Below are 15,192 nucleotides of genomic sequence, written 5' to 3' on the forward strand. Positions count from 1 at the left end.
GCCAACAAACATGTGCCCAGGAGCCTATGTAAGAAATTAAGCACTAAGTCTTTTTTCCTTCCTAGCTATTTCCCCTATTCCAGCATCTATTTAGGTTTTCCCAAGATCTCATCTCTATATACCTTAGAGTAGATCTGAAAATTGTGTGCTTAACAGCTTAACAGTTCAATCAGGGTCAGTGATTATATAGGTTCACTAAGTCATGCTAAACCAAGAGTATTTTGTGATTTGATAGTTCTTACTATCCTGTAAAGTCACAAAGGATGACCTATATTCTATGCTTATCTGTATTTCAGCAAGGTATTTGATAGTCTCTAATAGTATCCTGGGACAAAGTAGAGAGATATAAATCTATAGTTAGGTAGTTTCATTGCTGATTAAATGGTAGTATCCAGAAAGTGTTGACTAAGTGATTATCCTCTCCCTAAAGGAAACCAAGAGGTTCTGTATTTAGTCCTTTATTACTCACCATGCTTATTGGATCTTACACGAAGACCTTATCAGATTTATGGATTATGAGAAAATCAGATTCAAGAAAACCTTAAAATACTAAAACAATAGGCAAAAATGAACCTATAGAAATTTTACAGAAATATTCAGAGATAGAGAGCGAGATTCCCACATTAGACTTAGAGAATCAATTATATTTGAAATAGAAAGACCATGTATTATTAGAGGTATCATTGAATTCGGCTGAATATACATTATTGTGTTGTGGCTGCTAACAAAATGCTAGCTGAATTTTTTGAGGATAATCCCAACAAGAGGATAACTTAATGGTCCTATTCAACTGTGTACTAAAATAAACTCACCTTGAAAGAGTCTGTATACTCCATGCTGAAGCCTAAAGAAAAAAAGAGCATGTCTAGAGCAGGGCTAGTAGGAAGATGAGGGAACTGGGAATTATATATCATTCAAAGAACATTTCCTCTAGAGATGGAAATGCCATGGGAGACATGACTGTTATCTTCAGCTACTTGAAGGCCTGCCATGAAAAAAAATGGGATCTTCTTTTGCGAGGCTCCAAGGACAGAATTGGGACCAATGATTTGAAAGTTACAGGAGGCAGTTCTGGCCCAATATAAGAAAGTACTTTCTAAATAGGGAATGAATATCTTGTATCATGAAGTGGTAGTTTCACTGTCATTGGAGATAACCAAGCATTGCTAAATGATCCCTTTTCAGCAATACTGGATATTTATGGAGAAGGATTCATTCCTGGTGTTCCTACTTTAAATGGGATGGAGCTTAAACTAGCTTACCTCTAAGATATACAGTAAATCTTAATATTCTGTGATTCCATTTTGATGTAATAATATGAAGTCTAGTAACTTAGACTTAATCTAAAACACAAAACCGGGCACCCTCGCTTCGCTGCATAGCTGCGGTCTGCACCAGCCGAGCGGAGGTGACCCAGAGCCAGCATGGCTGTCCTCTCGAAGGAATATGGTTTCGTGGTTCTAACCGGTGCTGCTAGCTTCATAATGGTAGCTCATCTAGCCATCAACGTTTCCAAGGCCCGAAAGAAGTACAAAGTGGAGTATCCCACCATGTACAGCACGGACCCCGAAAACGGGCACCTGTTCAACTGCATTCAGCGCGCCCACCAGAACACGTTGGAAGTGTATCCTCCGTTCTTATTTTTCCTAGCGGTTGGAGGTGTTTACCACCCGCGTATAGCTTCTGACCTGGGCTTGGCCTGGATTGTTGGACGAGTTCTTTACGCCTATGGTTATTACACAGGAGAGCCCAGCAAGCGGAGTCGGGGAGCCCTGGGCTCCTTAGCCCTCATCGGCCTGATGGGCACCACGGTGTTCTCTGCCTTCCAGCATCTTGGTTGGGTTAAAACTGGCTTGGGCGGTGGATCCAAATGCTGCCATTGAAGAATGACAAGATGTTTAAAAACTCATTCATTTTGAGTGACTTCCTTTTATTTTCAGTTATGTTTTTTTTTTTTTTCTAAATATAATAAAAACTTACCTGGCATTAGCCTCATACCTAAAAAAAAAAAAAAAAAATAAAACACAAAACCTAGGGATGCCTGGGTGGCTCAGTGGTTGAGCACCTGCCTTCGGCCCAGGGCATGATCCTGGAGTCCCAGGATCAAGTCCCACATTGGACTCCCTGCATGGAGCCTTCTTCTCTCTCTACGTATGTCTCTGCCTCTCTCTCTCTCTGTGTGTCTCTCATGAATAAATAAATAAAATCTTTTTAAAATAAATAAAAAATAAAACACAAAACCAATAATTTGATTAAGAGTCATCTTAGTCCCTCACAGTGGCTGTCAGATTTGCAGAGTAGAGACAGAAACCAGTGGTATATGTTTAGCTCTACCCCTCAGCCACAAAATCCCTAGGTGGGATGAGGATCCTACTACTTATGTCTAAGCCAAGGAAACTAGAATAACCACAAGTGCTGGCCATTGCTCCTCTTTCACTAGCCCCACTTACTGCTCCAAGCAGTTTTTCTTTGTTCATATATACCACACACAAATATGTACTAGGGAACATGCATGTGCATCCTCTGTGTACTGCATGGCCAGGTAAAAAACTACTTTAATTCTGACACTGAAGTTAAACTCTAAATATGTAAACACTTAGGATAGAACCACTATCAAAGGGATCAAGGTCAGCCTGAGTCTCATACTTATGTTCTATGATGAACATCTCTTTTAAAGAACTTATAAAACTTTGGAACTACTTAGTCTCTCCTGACTCTTGTTTTTTTTGTTTGTTAAATTTAAGTGTTATTAACATATAACTTTATATTACTTTCAGGTATACAACATAATGATTCAGTATTTGTGAACATTGTGAAGTGATCACCACAATAAGTCTAGCTAATATCCATCATCATACATAGTTACAGGTTGTTTTTTTTTCCCTTGTGATGAGAACTTCTAAGATCCCAACCTTTGGTTTTAAGGTATTCTTCTGGGCCTTTCATTTGAAAATGAAAGTACTAGAAGAAATAGTCTAAGGACCTTACTGGCTTTTAAAACTAAACTTTATTTTCTTTTAAATTAATTTTTAAACCTGATTACTGGGGATCAGGTGGGGGAACAATCTCAAAATTAGCTAGATTTTATGATCAGTGTTAATGACGTCTTCCCACAAGGTAGAAATGTAGACTGTGCAAAGCTGCTGTTATAAATAAGCAAGAGAACTGTGAAGTGAAATGCAGAAGGTTGTTGGGCCTGCTACCTGCTGCCTTGAGTTTTATTGACTAAGGACTCCGGCTTTTCAGTACAGATTGTGTTAACTGTGGATTTGCCCTAAACGGAGGGTCAATCACCTAGTCTTAGAGAAAATGTACTTTTTAAAAAAAATTTATTTATTTATTCATGAGAGACACAGAGAGAGAGGCAGAGACACAGGCAAAGGGAGAAGCAGGCTCCATGCAGGGAGCCTGACGTGGGACTCGATCACAGGTCTCCAGGATCATGCCCTGGGCTGAAGGCAGCACTAAACCACTGAGCCACCTGGGCTGCCCCAAAAATGTACTCTTGATTTAGATCTCAATCATTCACTATTCGATCTGGTTACCAGTCTCTTCTCCCAGAGTCCCTTTAACACCTGATCCCATTTCTACCTCAAACACTAGCCCAGGGCCAATTTAGATCAAGTTTGGCCCGTTTCCCCAGAGGAACAATCTAACCAGAGGCTTATTTATCTAGAAGGAATTCAGAGCTTCCCAATATCCATCACAGGCCCATTTATGGTCCTTGGTCAACTTTGATATTATGTGCACAGTGATTTTTCTAAAACCCTATTCTGATCATTCCCGTTCTTGTTTAAAAATTCATTAATAGCACCTTAATGAAAAGGATAGACCCCTTAGAATACTTTCAAAAACTCTTCACAATCTGGTCCATACCTACCTTTTCCACCTTAAGTTCAGCATCTCTTATTTCCATCACCAGAAGGTATGAGATTGCTCACTAGTCATGGAAGACACAAGAGACTCTCGTGCCTCTGTGCTCTTGAATATTGTTCAATATTCAAGGTAATGTTGGTAAACGTTTTTCTGCACCTCCAGAAGGATACTCTTCCTTCTTGAGTATCCACCCTCCCCACTCTTCCTGGCCTGTTTGACCTCATCTTTTAATGCCTGGTGCAAATGTCATCCCCTCTGAGAAGCCCTCCCCTCTCCCAGGCTCCTTACCTATGAACCCATTGCAGTTTGTACATTCCTCTCTCATAGCACTTATCCTGTTCTATAATTTTTTGCAAAGGCTGTCCATATCATGTTCATGTCTACCTCCCCTGAAGTTCCCAGCATGGTACCTCACACATAAGCATTTAGTTACTGTTGTCAAGTGTTAATGATCTCCAGTCTGATTCTGAATCTCTGATTCCAGAGTGAACTAGAGAAGTTATTCCAAAAGAGAATAGATACCCTAGGCCCACCCAGGTTCCAGACAAGACCTAAACCCAGGAAGCCCACCCAGGACTCGTTAGACCTCCTAGAGCCAGGGGTAGGGTGAGAGTTAATGGCCCTTCATCCTTTTCTGAATGCTCTTTCAAGTCAAACGTCTAGTGTTTTTGCAAGGCTATTCTGTAACAGCCATCTGTGTCTGCAAGGATTAGGATCTAATTTGTAAAAGTCATCTTAAATTACAACCAAACTAAAGACTGTTAAAAAGCACATCTTAATACCTCGCCTCTTTAATAACAAATAACATAAGACTTAACTCCAGGAGTCTTATTGTGTCTTCAGCCTTTTCTCTACAAAGCAGAGACTGATTTCTCACCATAGGACCTGGTAAACGTTTTTCTGCACCCCCACTCCTTAATCAAAACAATACTTCATGTTAAGATTTCCCAGCTGTCCAACTATTTACTAAATGTCTGGTGGGTACACCGCTGAACTGAGCACTGTAGGACAACCAAAATAGCAGCAACACAAGCCTTCCCCAGAAAAGCTGATTGTCGAAGTGCTAGGAACATCAAGTTATTTGATTGTTGTTGTTGTTGTTGTTGTTGTTGTTGTTTTGCTGTCTATTTTGCTAATCAAAGTTACCAAGAAAAATAATATTCACTACCAGAGCTTTAGATGTGTTAGAGCCATGTGAACATCAGTGACCCCTTTGCTTACTTGGGTATTGTGAGGTAGTTGGTAGCGAGGTAGTTGAGTCCTAAAGTTGAGGAATGATCCTAACCCCTACTGATACTCCCCCTGCCTACGAGTCAGAATAAGGGGCCTCTGCCAGCTTTCCAGTTCCCCTTTGGACCTACTGGACGTTTGCCCAATGCCATTCAGTGTAAGGTTGTCAGTATCCCCTGGTCTTCCTTTTTCCATTCTTCTTCCTACCATTCTCCTTTCCAATCCTGTTTTATCCTTTTTATTCTCCTCCTTTCTTTCCAGCCTTCCCTCCTCATCTTGTTATCCCACAACTCTTACCCTTTCCTGCCTCCTCTGTTTTCCTTCTTTTGCCTACTCCTGTCCACATCACACAGAGGAGCTCCACCTGAAGCTGGAAAGTGTTGTCTTCTGTTTATAACATGACTGGAGAGCAGGAGGGAGGGAGGATGGTAATGGCAGATTAGCTTCAGGACTAGTGAATGCCCTGTGTGCCTTGTCACTTATGTGATTACACAGCCCTCATCCTTCCCCCCGAGAACATTTCTTCTTCCAGATCTAAAGATGTGACGCCCCCAACGACAAACATGCATGCATTTCCAAATACACTATCAGAAATTTTATATTCTAAAACAAAGTAATGAATGTATTTGTATTTTTCTCCTACTTTCTAGTCCCCACCCCATAACTATACTTATCATTTTTTCCTTCCTCCCTCTAATGTGTTTTTTTGTTTTTTGCTTTTTGTTTTATTCATGAGAGACACAGAGAGAGAGAGAGGCAGAGACACAGGTAGAGGAAGAAGCAGGCTCCATGCAGGGAGCCTGACATGAAACTCAATCCTGGGTCTCCAGGATCACACCCTGGGCTGAAGGCGGCGCTAAACCGCTGAGCCACCTGGGTTGCCCTCTCTAATGTTTAAAGTAAATGTATAAACAGGCTTCTCACAGGGTTTTTCAGAGTGAAAGGCCCTCAGTAAATGTTTGTTTAAATTAACTGATGGGAAAGCCTTACAATGTGGAGTATGCAAATTCATTCCTCTGTCACCCATCCACCTTTATTACATGAAACACTAAGCTCAGCAATGGGAACATAGTGCTGACGAAAATGACTTAATTCCTGCCCTTATAGAACTTATACTCTGTATCCACAAATTACTGCTGGATGATGTTTGACTTTATCGATAACACAAAGATATCTTACTTGCCACCATAAGGAAAGAGAAGTAGTTTAATTTGCATTTCATTCATGTATTGGTTCTTCCATATAACAAAACATTTGCTGAGCAGCCACTTTGCCAACCTCCATTCCAGACACTAATGATACAGAAATAAAAGAAATTGTTACTGACCTTGAAGAGTTCACATTCTAGTGAAAATATATCTAAAGCAAATTGCATTATAAATTATACCCACTGGGATCCCTGGGTGGCACAGCGGTTTGGCGCCTGTCTTTGGCCCAGGGCGCGATCCTGGAGACCAGGGATCGAATCCCACGTCGGGCTCCCGGTGCATGGAGCCTGCTTCTCCCTCTGCCTGTGTCTCTGCCTCTCTCTCTCTCTCTCTCTGTGTGTGACTATCATAAATCTAAATAAATAAATAAATAAATAAATAAATAAATAAATAAATAAATAAATCCCACTGTGGGAAGGACAGGTAATTTCAGCCTGCAGTGGTAAGGAAGGCATTATAAAGGAAATGAATATAACCTGAGACTTGTACAGATAAATGCTAGGTGAGTAGAAACAATAGCACAGTTAAAAATAAAAGTATTGGTTGTAGTTAGACCTATATCTGAGGTCTAACTCCATACCTGCTGTATGACATTGGACAACTTACTTGGCTGTGCTGAATGTTTATTTCTTCACCTTTCTCTCTTTGAAAGAAAAATAATAATACCTAGCTCCAAGAGTTGTGTGTGGTAAGAATGAAATGAGTGTATGTAGGCTACTATGTCCCTACCACATAATAAACAGTATCTGCTATAATTATCTCAAGTGGAGAGAAGCCAAAGAGGTGAGAAAGGCTTCTTGCTAAAGAAAGCATAGCAGCAGTGAACTCTAAACCAGACAAAATAATGTATCATTGGAATCATTGATGTATTTATTTGCCCAATGAATCTCAGAAACATCAAGTCCAATGCTGTCATTTTACAGATGGAAAAATCAAAGCATGATAAAATTTAGTGATCAGTAGCAGAGCCAACACTAAAACCCAGGCTTTCTTATGGCCATTGCTTTTTAAGATCACTGACTACTTTTAAAAGTCTGCTAATAGATTACAGAGCTCCACTTTAAAAATAGAGCTATAGGACAATAAAACTAGAAAATCAACATTAGAGACTACATAGTAAATGCAATAAATTGCAGCTCCAAGCACCAATTTTTAAAATATTCTGTATTTCAATGACTTTCATATGTTAATGCCTCTAATATTACAGTGGGATTGATTTTCAATTTATATTAGACTGTCTGATTAAAAAAAGAGAAAGAAAAGAATCAGAATGAAAAACTTTAATGCCATTGAACTACCTATATCTTAAAAGCTTTGTTTTCAAGATAAAGCAAGATAAAGCATCTAATCAGTGAGATACATGTTAAAGTTACTACTGCTGAGCTTGCTCCATTCCTTTCAGGTATTTTAATATCACCATATCTAATTATTTGAGGCTTTCCAGTATCCCTAAATGATCAAGATTTAGAGAATAAGGACAATGATTGTGAAATGAAACACAAGTAATATCCAGTTGGTCACAATATCAGTCTGCCTCTAAACTTCTCTCAAATCTGTTCTTTTCCTCTCTTCTCCCCGCCTTCCCCACTAACTCCCACCCCTAGTCCCCACTACTCAAATCTTCATAGTCCAGATTAAACCTATGACTTCTTCCCCCTGACTCCAGTCATGTCTACTGTATCTCCCATTGATCCTCCCCACTGACTCTTGAGTTATTTTTCTGAAACACAGATTTGATGATATCTTATCTCTTTCCTGCTTAAAAGTCGTTCTAATGGCTGCCAGTCCATACTCCTTACCAAAGCATACACAATCTCACATCATCTCCGCTTCCTGCTCAGTTCTTCTCCCTTTCTCCCATTACTTCCCCACCACATGCTTCTCACCATTAAGCTACAAAAGACTGCTAAAATGAAAGAAATCAAGAGATCTTACTGAAGTGCAAAATGCAGTCACAGAATTATCTCAGTCTTTTTCTTGTCAGCTTGGGGAGGTAGCAAGGCAGGCAGTATTAGTGTCAGTCAACATATGGAGAAAGTGAGGGCCTGAGGTGGTGACATGGCTTGCTTGAGAACATACATGCAATTGATGACCACAGAGGACTAGAGCCCAAACCTCTCAACTGCTTTATTTTCAAAAATGATGTCCTAAGGAAAGATGTTTCTGGAATATTTTGACCACACAACATTTGAGTTTATAGGTTGAAGTCATCTGGTAAACTGTTTACATAATATTTACAACAAAAGAAACTAAGTAACAAAAGATTTAAAAGAATAATATACCTGCTTCTTAAATAGGTCTGTATATGAAACTCTAATGTGGTATATTAGTCTAATTAAAGGGAATATTTTTAGCAAGGGTGTCTTCTATTTCTTCAGGTTATTCATTTTGTTTAAGAAATGTATTTTCTAAATTTTAAGTTTTGTTTTTAAGTAATGAAATGAAGCATCCTGTACCTTAACAATGCCTTACACATTACATCAGTCTGAAAACTAATAGTTTTTTTAAGTGTCTCTATTGTTGAAACCATTGAGATGGAATAGAGGGAAAGCAGTGATATATAGGAAGGAACTGGGAATCAAAAGATTAGCTGTGCAATCTTGAACAAGGCACACCCCCTCTCTAAATCTCAGTTTTCTTCTCTGTAAGTTAGCAATAAATTCTGCCTCTCCCAGGACCATAGCATGACTCAAATAAGGCAATGTATAGAAAAGTGTTTTGTAAACTGTGAGATACTGTCTAAGTATGAAAGGTGATGATGATCATGATGACTATCCAAAAACCAAATATTCAGAATAAAAATTTTGTAATAACAGTATTTATTGAGGGTTTGCTGTATTAGGTACTTTTCTCAGTGTGTTATGTGAGATGAAAGCAGAGAGGGAGGCAAACCATAAGAAACACTGAACTCTAGGAAACAACTGAGAATTGATGGGGGATGGGGGGATGGGATAACTGGGTGATGGGCATTAAGGAGGCACTTGATGTAATGAACACTGGGTATTATGTGCAACTGGTGAATCACTAAATTCTACCTCTGAAACTAATAATACACTATATGTTAACTAAATTGAGTTTAATTAAAACAATAAGCAAACAAAAACTATTCTAAAGGTAAGTATTCATCCTTTCTTCACTGAGATAGAAACTCAGGCACAAAAGAGGTTAAGTAAAAAAAAAGAAAAGAAAAGAAAAAAAAAGGAGGTTAAGTAAATATCAGAACCAGATACAGATCTAAGTGTGTGACTCTGGAGTCTGTGTTCCTAATCCCTATGCCATCATGCCCCTTGATTTATTCCAAGGAAGGAATAAATGAGTGAGGTAGTTTATCATCTAGAGAAATACTTTAAATGTGTAAATGAACCTTAGAAAGATTTCATCTTTGATTTCTTCATGTTGTCTTTGTAATTCCTATTACAAAGTCACATCCAGATATAGGTAAAGTGTACCCTTAATTGTATTTCATACTGTTTACCAACAAACTTTTATTTTTCTAGGCACTGTGCTAAGTGCCAAGGAATAAGGTATGGTCTTTGCCTTTGAGAATACCCTGGCTTCTCATACAAAAATAATCTTCATACTGCAGTTCATGTAGTAGGTTCTAAGAGTATTCAAATAAAAAGGGTAATAGAAATCAGAGTTGACCAAGATCCCGGACCTGGATAATGAAAAAAGGCTTTACAGAAGGTAGCAGATAAACAAAACTTTGAGATGAATAGGATTTTTGTTGAACTGATAAGGGGAGAACATTCTCCAGCAGCCAGGACAGCTTGAGGAAAGAAGCTAATGTTGGAATGCACAAGGCATGGCTGAGTAGGGGAGTGCAGACTAAATTAGTCAAAAAATGGAATTTATATAGTAAAGTTCTAGGAACAAAAACTGTATAAAACCTAGACTACCAGGCAAAGGAGCTTGGCTTTATTTCATGTAAATTTGTTGAACAAGGTAATGACATGGTCATGGTCATCACAGTTACCATCATAGTAAGAATAGTTACCCATACATTATTTCATATTTTATAAATTCACATTGCCTGGCACATTGTAGGTGCTCAATAAATGTCAATCCTCTGATCTCTTCCCTTGCTACCCTCATTATCTAGGGGATCTCATTCAGTCTTGTGGCCTTAAATGTCATATATACAGTTACCACTAACCCTAGGCCAAGCCACTATAATCTCTTGTCCAGATTATTACAGTGGTATCTTAACTGACCACTCTGCCTCCACCCATGCAGCCCCCTACCGCTTCAGTCCCTTTTTCTAAAAAACAGAGAGACTTTTTAAAAGCATATAAGGCAAATTATATCACTTCTTTTCTCAATACCCTGTGATGGTTCCCCATCTAGTTCTGAGCTTTGGAAAGGCCACCCTGATGTGACTCCCTGCTATTTCTCTGACCCTATTTAATCTTTTCCAGTCACCCTGGCATCCTTGCTATTTGTAAAAGACAACAAAACATTTTCTCACTTCAGAACCTTGCACTTGCACTTTCTTCCTCTAGGAATCTGCATTGCTCATGCCCTTACTTCCTTCAAGTCTCTGTTCAAATGTTGCCTTTTCATTGAGGCCTTTTCTGACCAACTCATAGCAGTCTTCCTTCCCTCCTTTCAGCTCGCACCTTACTGACAACCCTTAGGCTATCTACCATTTATTGAGTTCCCATTGTGGATTAGGCAATTATGCTGTGCACTTTACAAGTGTCATCTAATTGAATCCTTACAACCAACTTGTGAAATTGGTATTGTCTTTAGTTTATAGCTGAACAAACAAAAGGCATGAAGAAGCAGATTTCAAACCCACATCCAAAAGCTGTTATATCAGGCAAATATTATTCCCACTTTACAGATACAGGAACTGAAGCTTCTTAGTTAAGTGTTTTGTCCAAGATCACATAGCCAGGAAGTAGAAATTGAGTATGAAGGTGCCGATTCTTTCCATTATATCGTACTGGTAGCCTGGAAAGATGAATCAACATGAAGAAAGACTGAAGCCAGAAGAATAGTCAAGGGATGTTGCAGTACTTAAAATGAGATTGATTAAAATGCAGCCAAGCAGGGGAAGATTAGAGAGATGCTAATACATGGTCTACTAACACCTGAGCTATTTTGATAAATAGTTCCATAGTTTCTCCTAGTGCATCTGTACTTGGAGTCAGAGAGATAATGCTGGCACCTCCATCTATTTGCTGAGTTACATTGATTACATTATATCACTTTGCTAAATTTCAGTTACTTCATCTTTCAAGTGAGGATAATGTCATGTGTCCTCACTAATATATTGTGATGATAAGATAAAAGCGATAATGAAAACACTTGGTAAATGGCAGAGGCCCATGCTGCTTGATTTGGTAATGCTGAGTTTCTTTTATCCCTTTCCAGCAAGTCACTGCTTTTGCCCTGTTTCTAGCCTTTAAAAAATAAGTTTTGATACGCATTCTTCATTCCTAATATGAGGGTGACCTGCATTTTGTCACTTGTGTTATAACAGACTCTTCCTTAGAAGGAAATCCACTATTTAGTCCCCATAATGCAGGAAAAATGTGTTTTGAGTATTGGCAGTCATGACAGGGAAACAGCACAGTTATATAAAGAACCAGTTACCAACGTCCAGGTAAGGTCCTGCCAAGGTCCAGGTGGACCTTGGGCGAGGCACACAACCTCTCTAAGCTTGTTCCTTCACCTTTATAAGGCAGATAATAATAGCTGTGTTTGAGGTGGTTGTAGAGTTAAGAGGTGATTTGAGGGCAAGAACACAACACACGGTAGATGCTCAGGACATACAGTGCTTTAAAATGTGTAGACTTTGTGCTTGGAAGAAATAACATGGCTCACCGGTTGGAGATGCCCCTGGGCGAGGCCCTGTCTGTAGGATGAAACCACACCATCTCACTTTCAGCATATTTTCCTTTAAGGGAGCATGTTCTCTCCCCCTTCCTCCATGTTACTCTTGCCACAAAGCAGAATCCTCTTATTGATATTGTAGGGAGATACGACTAAACACCAAAGAGGATCGCAGTGAAATGTGTTGGTACAGTTTCCTGCTTAGTTTCAAGATGCATTGGGTCTGAGCCTTCAAAAAGTGGGTGGCTTCCTAATGTGAAAGTTTTCTTTGAAATTTTGGGGTCTGATTTGGTGACCTCTACAGTTCTTAACAGCCTTTTCCAGCTCTCGGTCAGACAGGAATTAACAGTTATTAATATTCTACCAGACGCTTTGAGAAACATTCTCTCATTTAATCTTTATTTGGAGACGCCTGGTGGCTCAGCGGTAGAGCGTCTGCTTGCGGTCCAGGGCGTGATCCTGGAGTCACGGGATCGAGTCCCACATCGGGCTCCCTGCATAGAGCCTGCTTCTCCGTCTCTCTCTCTCTCTCTCTCTCTCTCTCTCTCTCTCTCTCTCTCTCTCTCTCTCCCCCCCCCGTGTGTCTCTTGAATAAATAAGTAAAATCTTAAAAAAATAATCTTTGTACAAGCCCTAGTAGCCCCATTTTACAAATAGAACAACTGGGGATAAGAGACCAAAAGTAATATTTCCAAGGTCACATACCAAGTAACGGACATATTTATGATTGAACTTCCAAAGTCTATGCTTTTATCCTAAACAGAAAACTTTTTCGTATAATGTGTTAGAGGGGATCCCAGGACTGCCTCCAGGTTTGATGACTTCCTAGGAGGACTCACAAAACTAACATGTAGTCATACTCATGGCTATGATTTACTACAGCAAAAGGATACAAACCAAATCAGCAAAGAGGAAAGGCACATGCGGAGAGGTCCAGGGAAAAGCAGGCAAAAGCTTCCAAGAGTCTTATCCCAGGAGAGTCACACAGAATGAACTTAATTTCCCCATTGATTTGAGACAACACATGTGAAGTGTAGTCAAGCAAGGAAGCTTACTAGGGACTGCATAGCAAGGGTTTTTATTGAAACCTGATCACAAAGGCAGGTACCCTCTGTCTAGTTACTGAAATTCCAGAATCCTGGAAGGAAAGTAGGCATTCAACACAAACTGTAGTTTACACAGTTTAGGTTTATTGAATCACACTTACTAGTTCTGAGAATGTTGGGAACCCTCCTGAAAACCGTGTTGCCACATGCCAACCCAAGACCAACCTTGTAAACAAGACTTTCAAAGAATATCAGTCAGACTTGCTTAACGTTAACTATTTTCTATATATGTCATCCCCTTGACTCTTGACCAAGGCATCTTTACAAAAAAATTAGAATCAATAGGACCCTACATGCAGAATAAAAGCAGCCTGCAGTATGGAGCCCAGTTATGCTTTTTAGGGATCCTGGACTTCGCCAGCTAAAACAAATCCCCTTAACCATTAAAGTCCATCTTAGAAAGCAAGGTGGCTTCCTCCTTAAGTTTCTGTATTAACCATGTTTTCACATGGCCCATGTCATCAACTCAGGTATAGCAGAATTCTGGCTAAGTTGAAGCTGACCTCTGAACATCTTCCAGGGCTCAGGCAGTGTCATGATATCAGGGTACACATAAGAAGTACAATCCCAGGGGGATACCTGGTACCCCCAGAAACAAAATTTATAATTAAGTGTTAGAGCACCCCAAGCAGGACATGCATTAGGCCCAGTGCAGTACCTCCCACGCATGAGTTCTCCGTCATTCCAGATAGTTTAATTCAGTCCTTGGTTTCACAGTCTCAAATAGATTTGCTTGTCCATAATACCAGTTCATCTGCCTCATGAATGTCAATAATATTGACATTGTTCCTTCCTGCCTTTAAAACTATCCTTTTAACATTGACGTTCATGGGGGATGATCAATCCCTTTTTGGGAATAGCAGCATTTAATTATCAGATTGTCTTTCTAGGGTGTGTACACCAGGAGAAAGGTGAGAAAAGTAGAGTCAAGCTATTTATTAGTCTTTTGTTGCAAACTGCAACTAAACTGGGAAGTTGAACACAAGTCAACAGCAGTGAGACATTCCCCCAAAGGTAGAAGTTAAGAGTCCAGAGTCTGTCAAGAATGGGCAGAGGAGTCACACTCCTTGCGTGCCCTCCCCCAGCTTACAGCTTTTGGCAGGAATCACAAATTAGGAATATAGTCGGTCTCTATTCCAAATATAAGCCAAATCAGAGCTTGATTTTATATGATCCTATCAAAAAACAAATCCTTTCCTACAGGCATTTGTATGTGACCTGGATAGTACAGATAATACTCATGATGTCTTCAGAATTTCAGGCCCCACAGAGAGTGTCCTAAATCTACAATTCCAGAGTCAAAGTCCTGGTCATTGAGTTTATGCTTGCTTTCAGTTCAGCACAGCACCTTCTGATGCTGAAACAGCTTATAACAGGTAGCGTTAGGTTTTTGTTTAGAGTCAGGTCTAGACAATTACGATCTATGGATTTAGGATTCCAAATGAAGCCAGCAACTTTTCTTCAGCAGCAGCAAAGCCAAGGTGCTGCAGGACCAGGCAGCAGCAGTGTTCTAAGTTCAAGTAACATGCAGCACTTTCCTAAGCCCTTTTGGTATTGTCCAAATTTACATACTAAAAAATATGCATACCACACAGGAAGATCATCAGTCTCTAAAGATCAGAGATCTGATTTTATAAGATCATTGGCAAACTAAAAACTATTTTTTTAAAAAACCCCAAGGTGTGGCGCTCTCTTTTTTTTTTTTTTTAAGATTGTATTTATTTTTTCATGAGAGAGACAGAGAGAGAGGGGCAGAGACACAGGCAGAGGGAGAAGCAGGCTCCATGCAGGGAGCCCCATGGGGGACTCAATCCCAGGACCCCAGGATCATGCCCTGAGCCAAAGGCAGACACTCAACCACTGAGCCACCCAGGCATCCCCCAAGGTGTGTCCCTATCTGGAGATTGCCTCTCCTTACCATGTTATCTCCC

At 39.8% G+C, this 15,192-nt stretch overlaps 2 protein-coding genes across 3 annotated transcripts in view; both read left to right on the top strand.

Moving 5' to 3' along the window:
- The window catches only part of FAF1 (Fas associated factor 1), a 454,188-nt gene that overhangs the window by 415,908 nt on the left and 23,088 nt on the right, over nt 1-15,192 (top strand). The window lies entirely within an intron of this gene.
- LOC129520772 (microsomal glutathione S-transferase 3-like) lies at nt 1,342-1,950 on the top strand. The gene has a single exon (XM_055341968.1). It carries the CDS (start codon nt 1,425-1,427, stop codon nt 1,881-1,883), a length of 459 nt encoding a protein of 152 aa, XP_055197943.1. The 5' UTR covers nt 1,342-1,424; the 3' UTR covers nt 1,884-1,950.

The sequence above is a fragment of the Nyctereutes procyonoides genome, unplaced genomic scaffold (genome assembly GCF_905146905.1).
Source record: "Nyctereutes procyonoides isolate TBG_1078 unplaced genomic scaffold, NYPRO_anot_genome, whole genome shotgun sequence".
NCBI lineage: Eukaryota > Metazoa > Chordata > Mammalia > Carnivora > Canidae > Nyctereutes > Nyctereutes procyonoides.

Excerpts from the sequence above, each read along its gene's own strand:
- LOC129520772 (XM_055341968.1), top strand. The coding sequence starts at position 1,425 with ATGGCTGTCCTCTCGAAGGAATATGGTTTCGTGGTTCTAACCGGTGCT.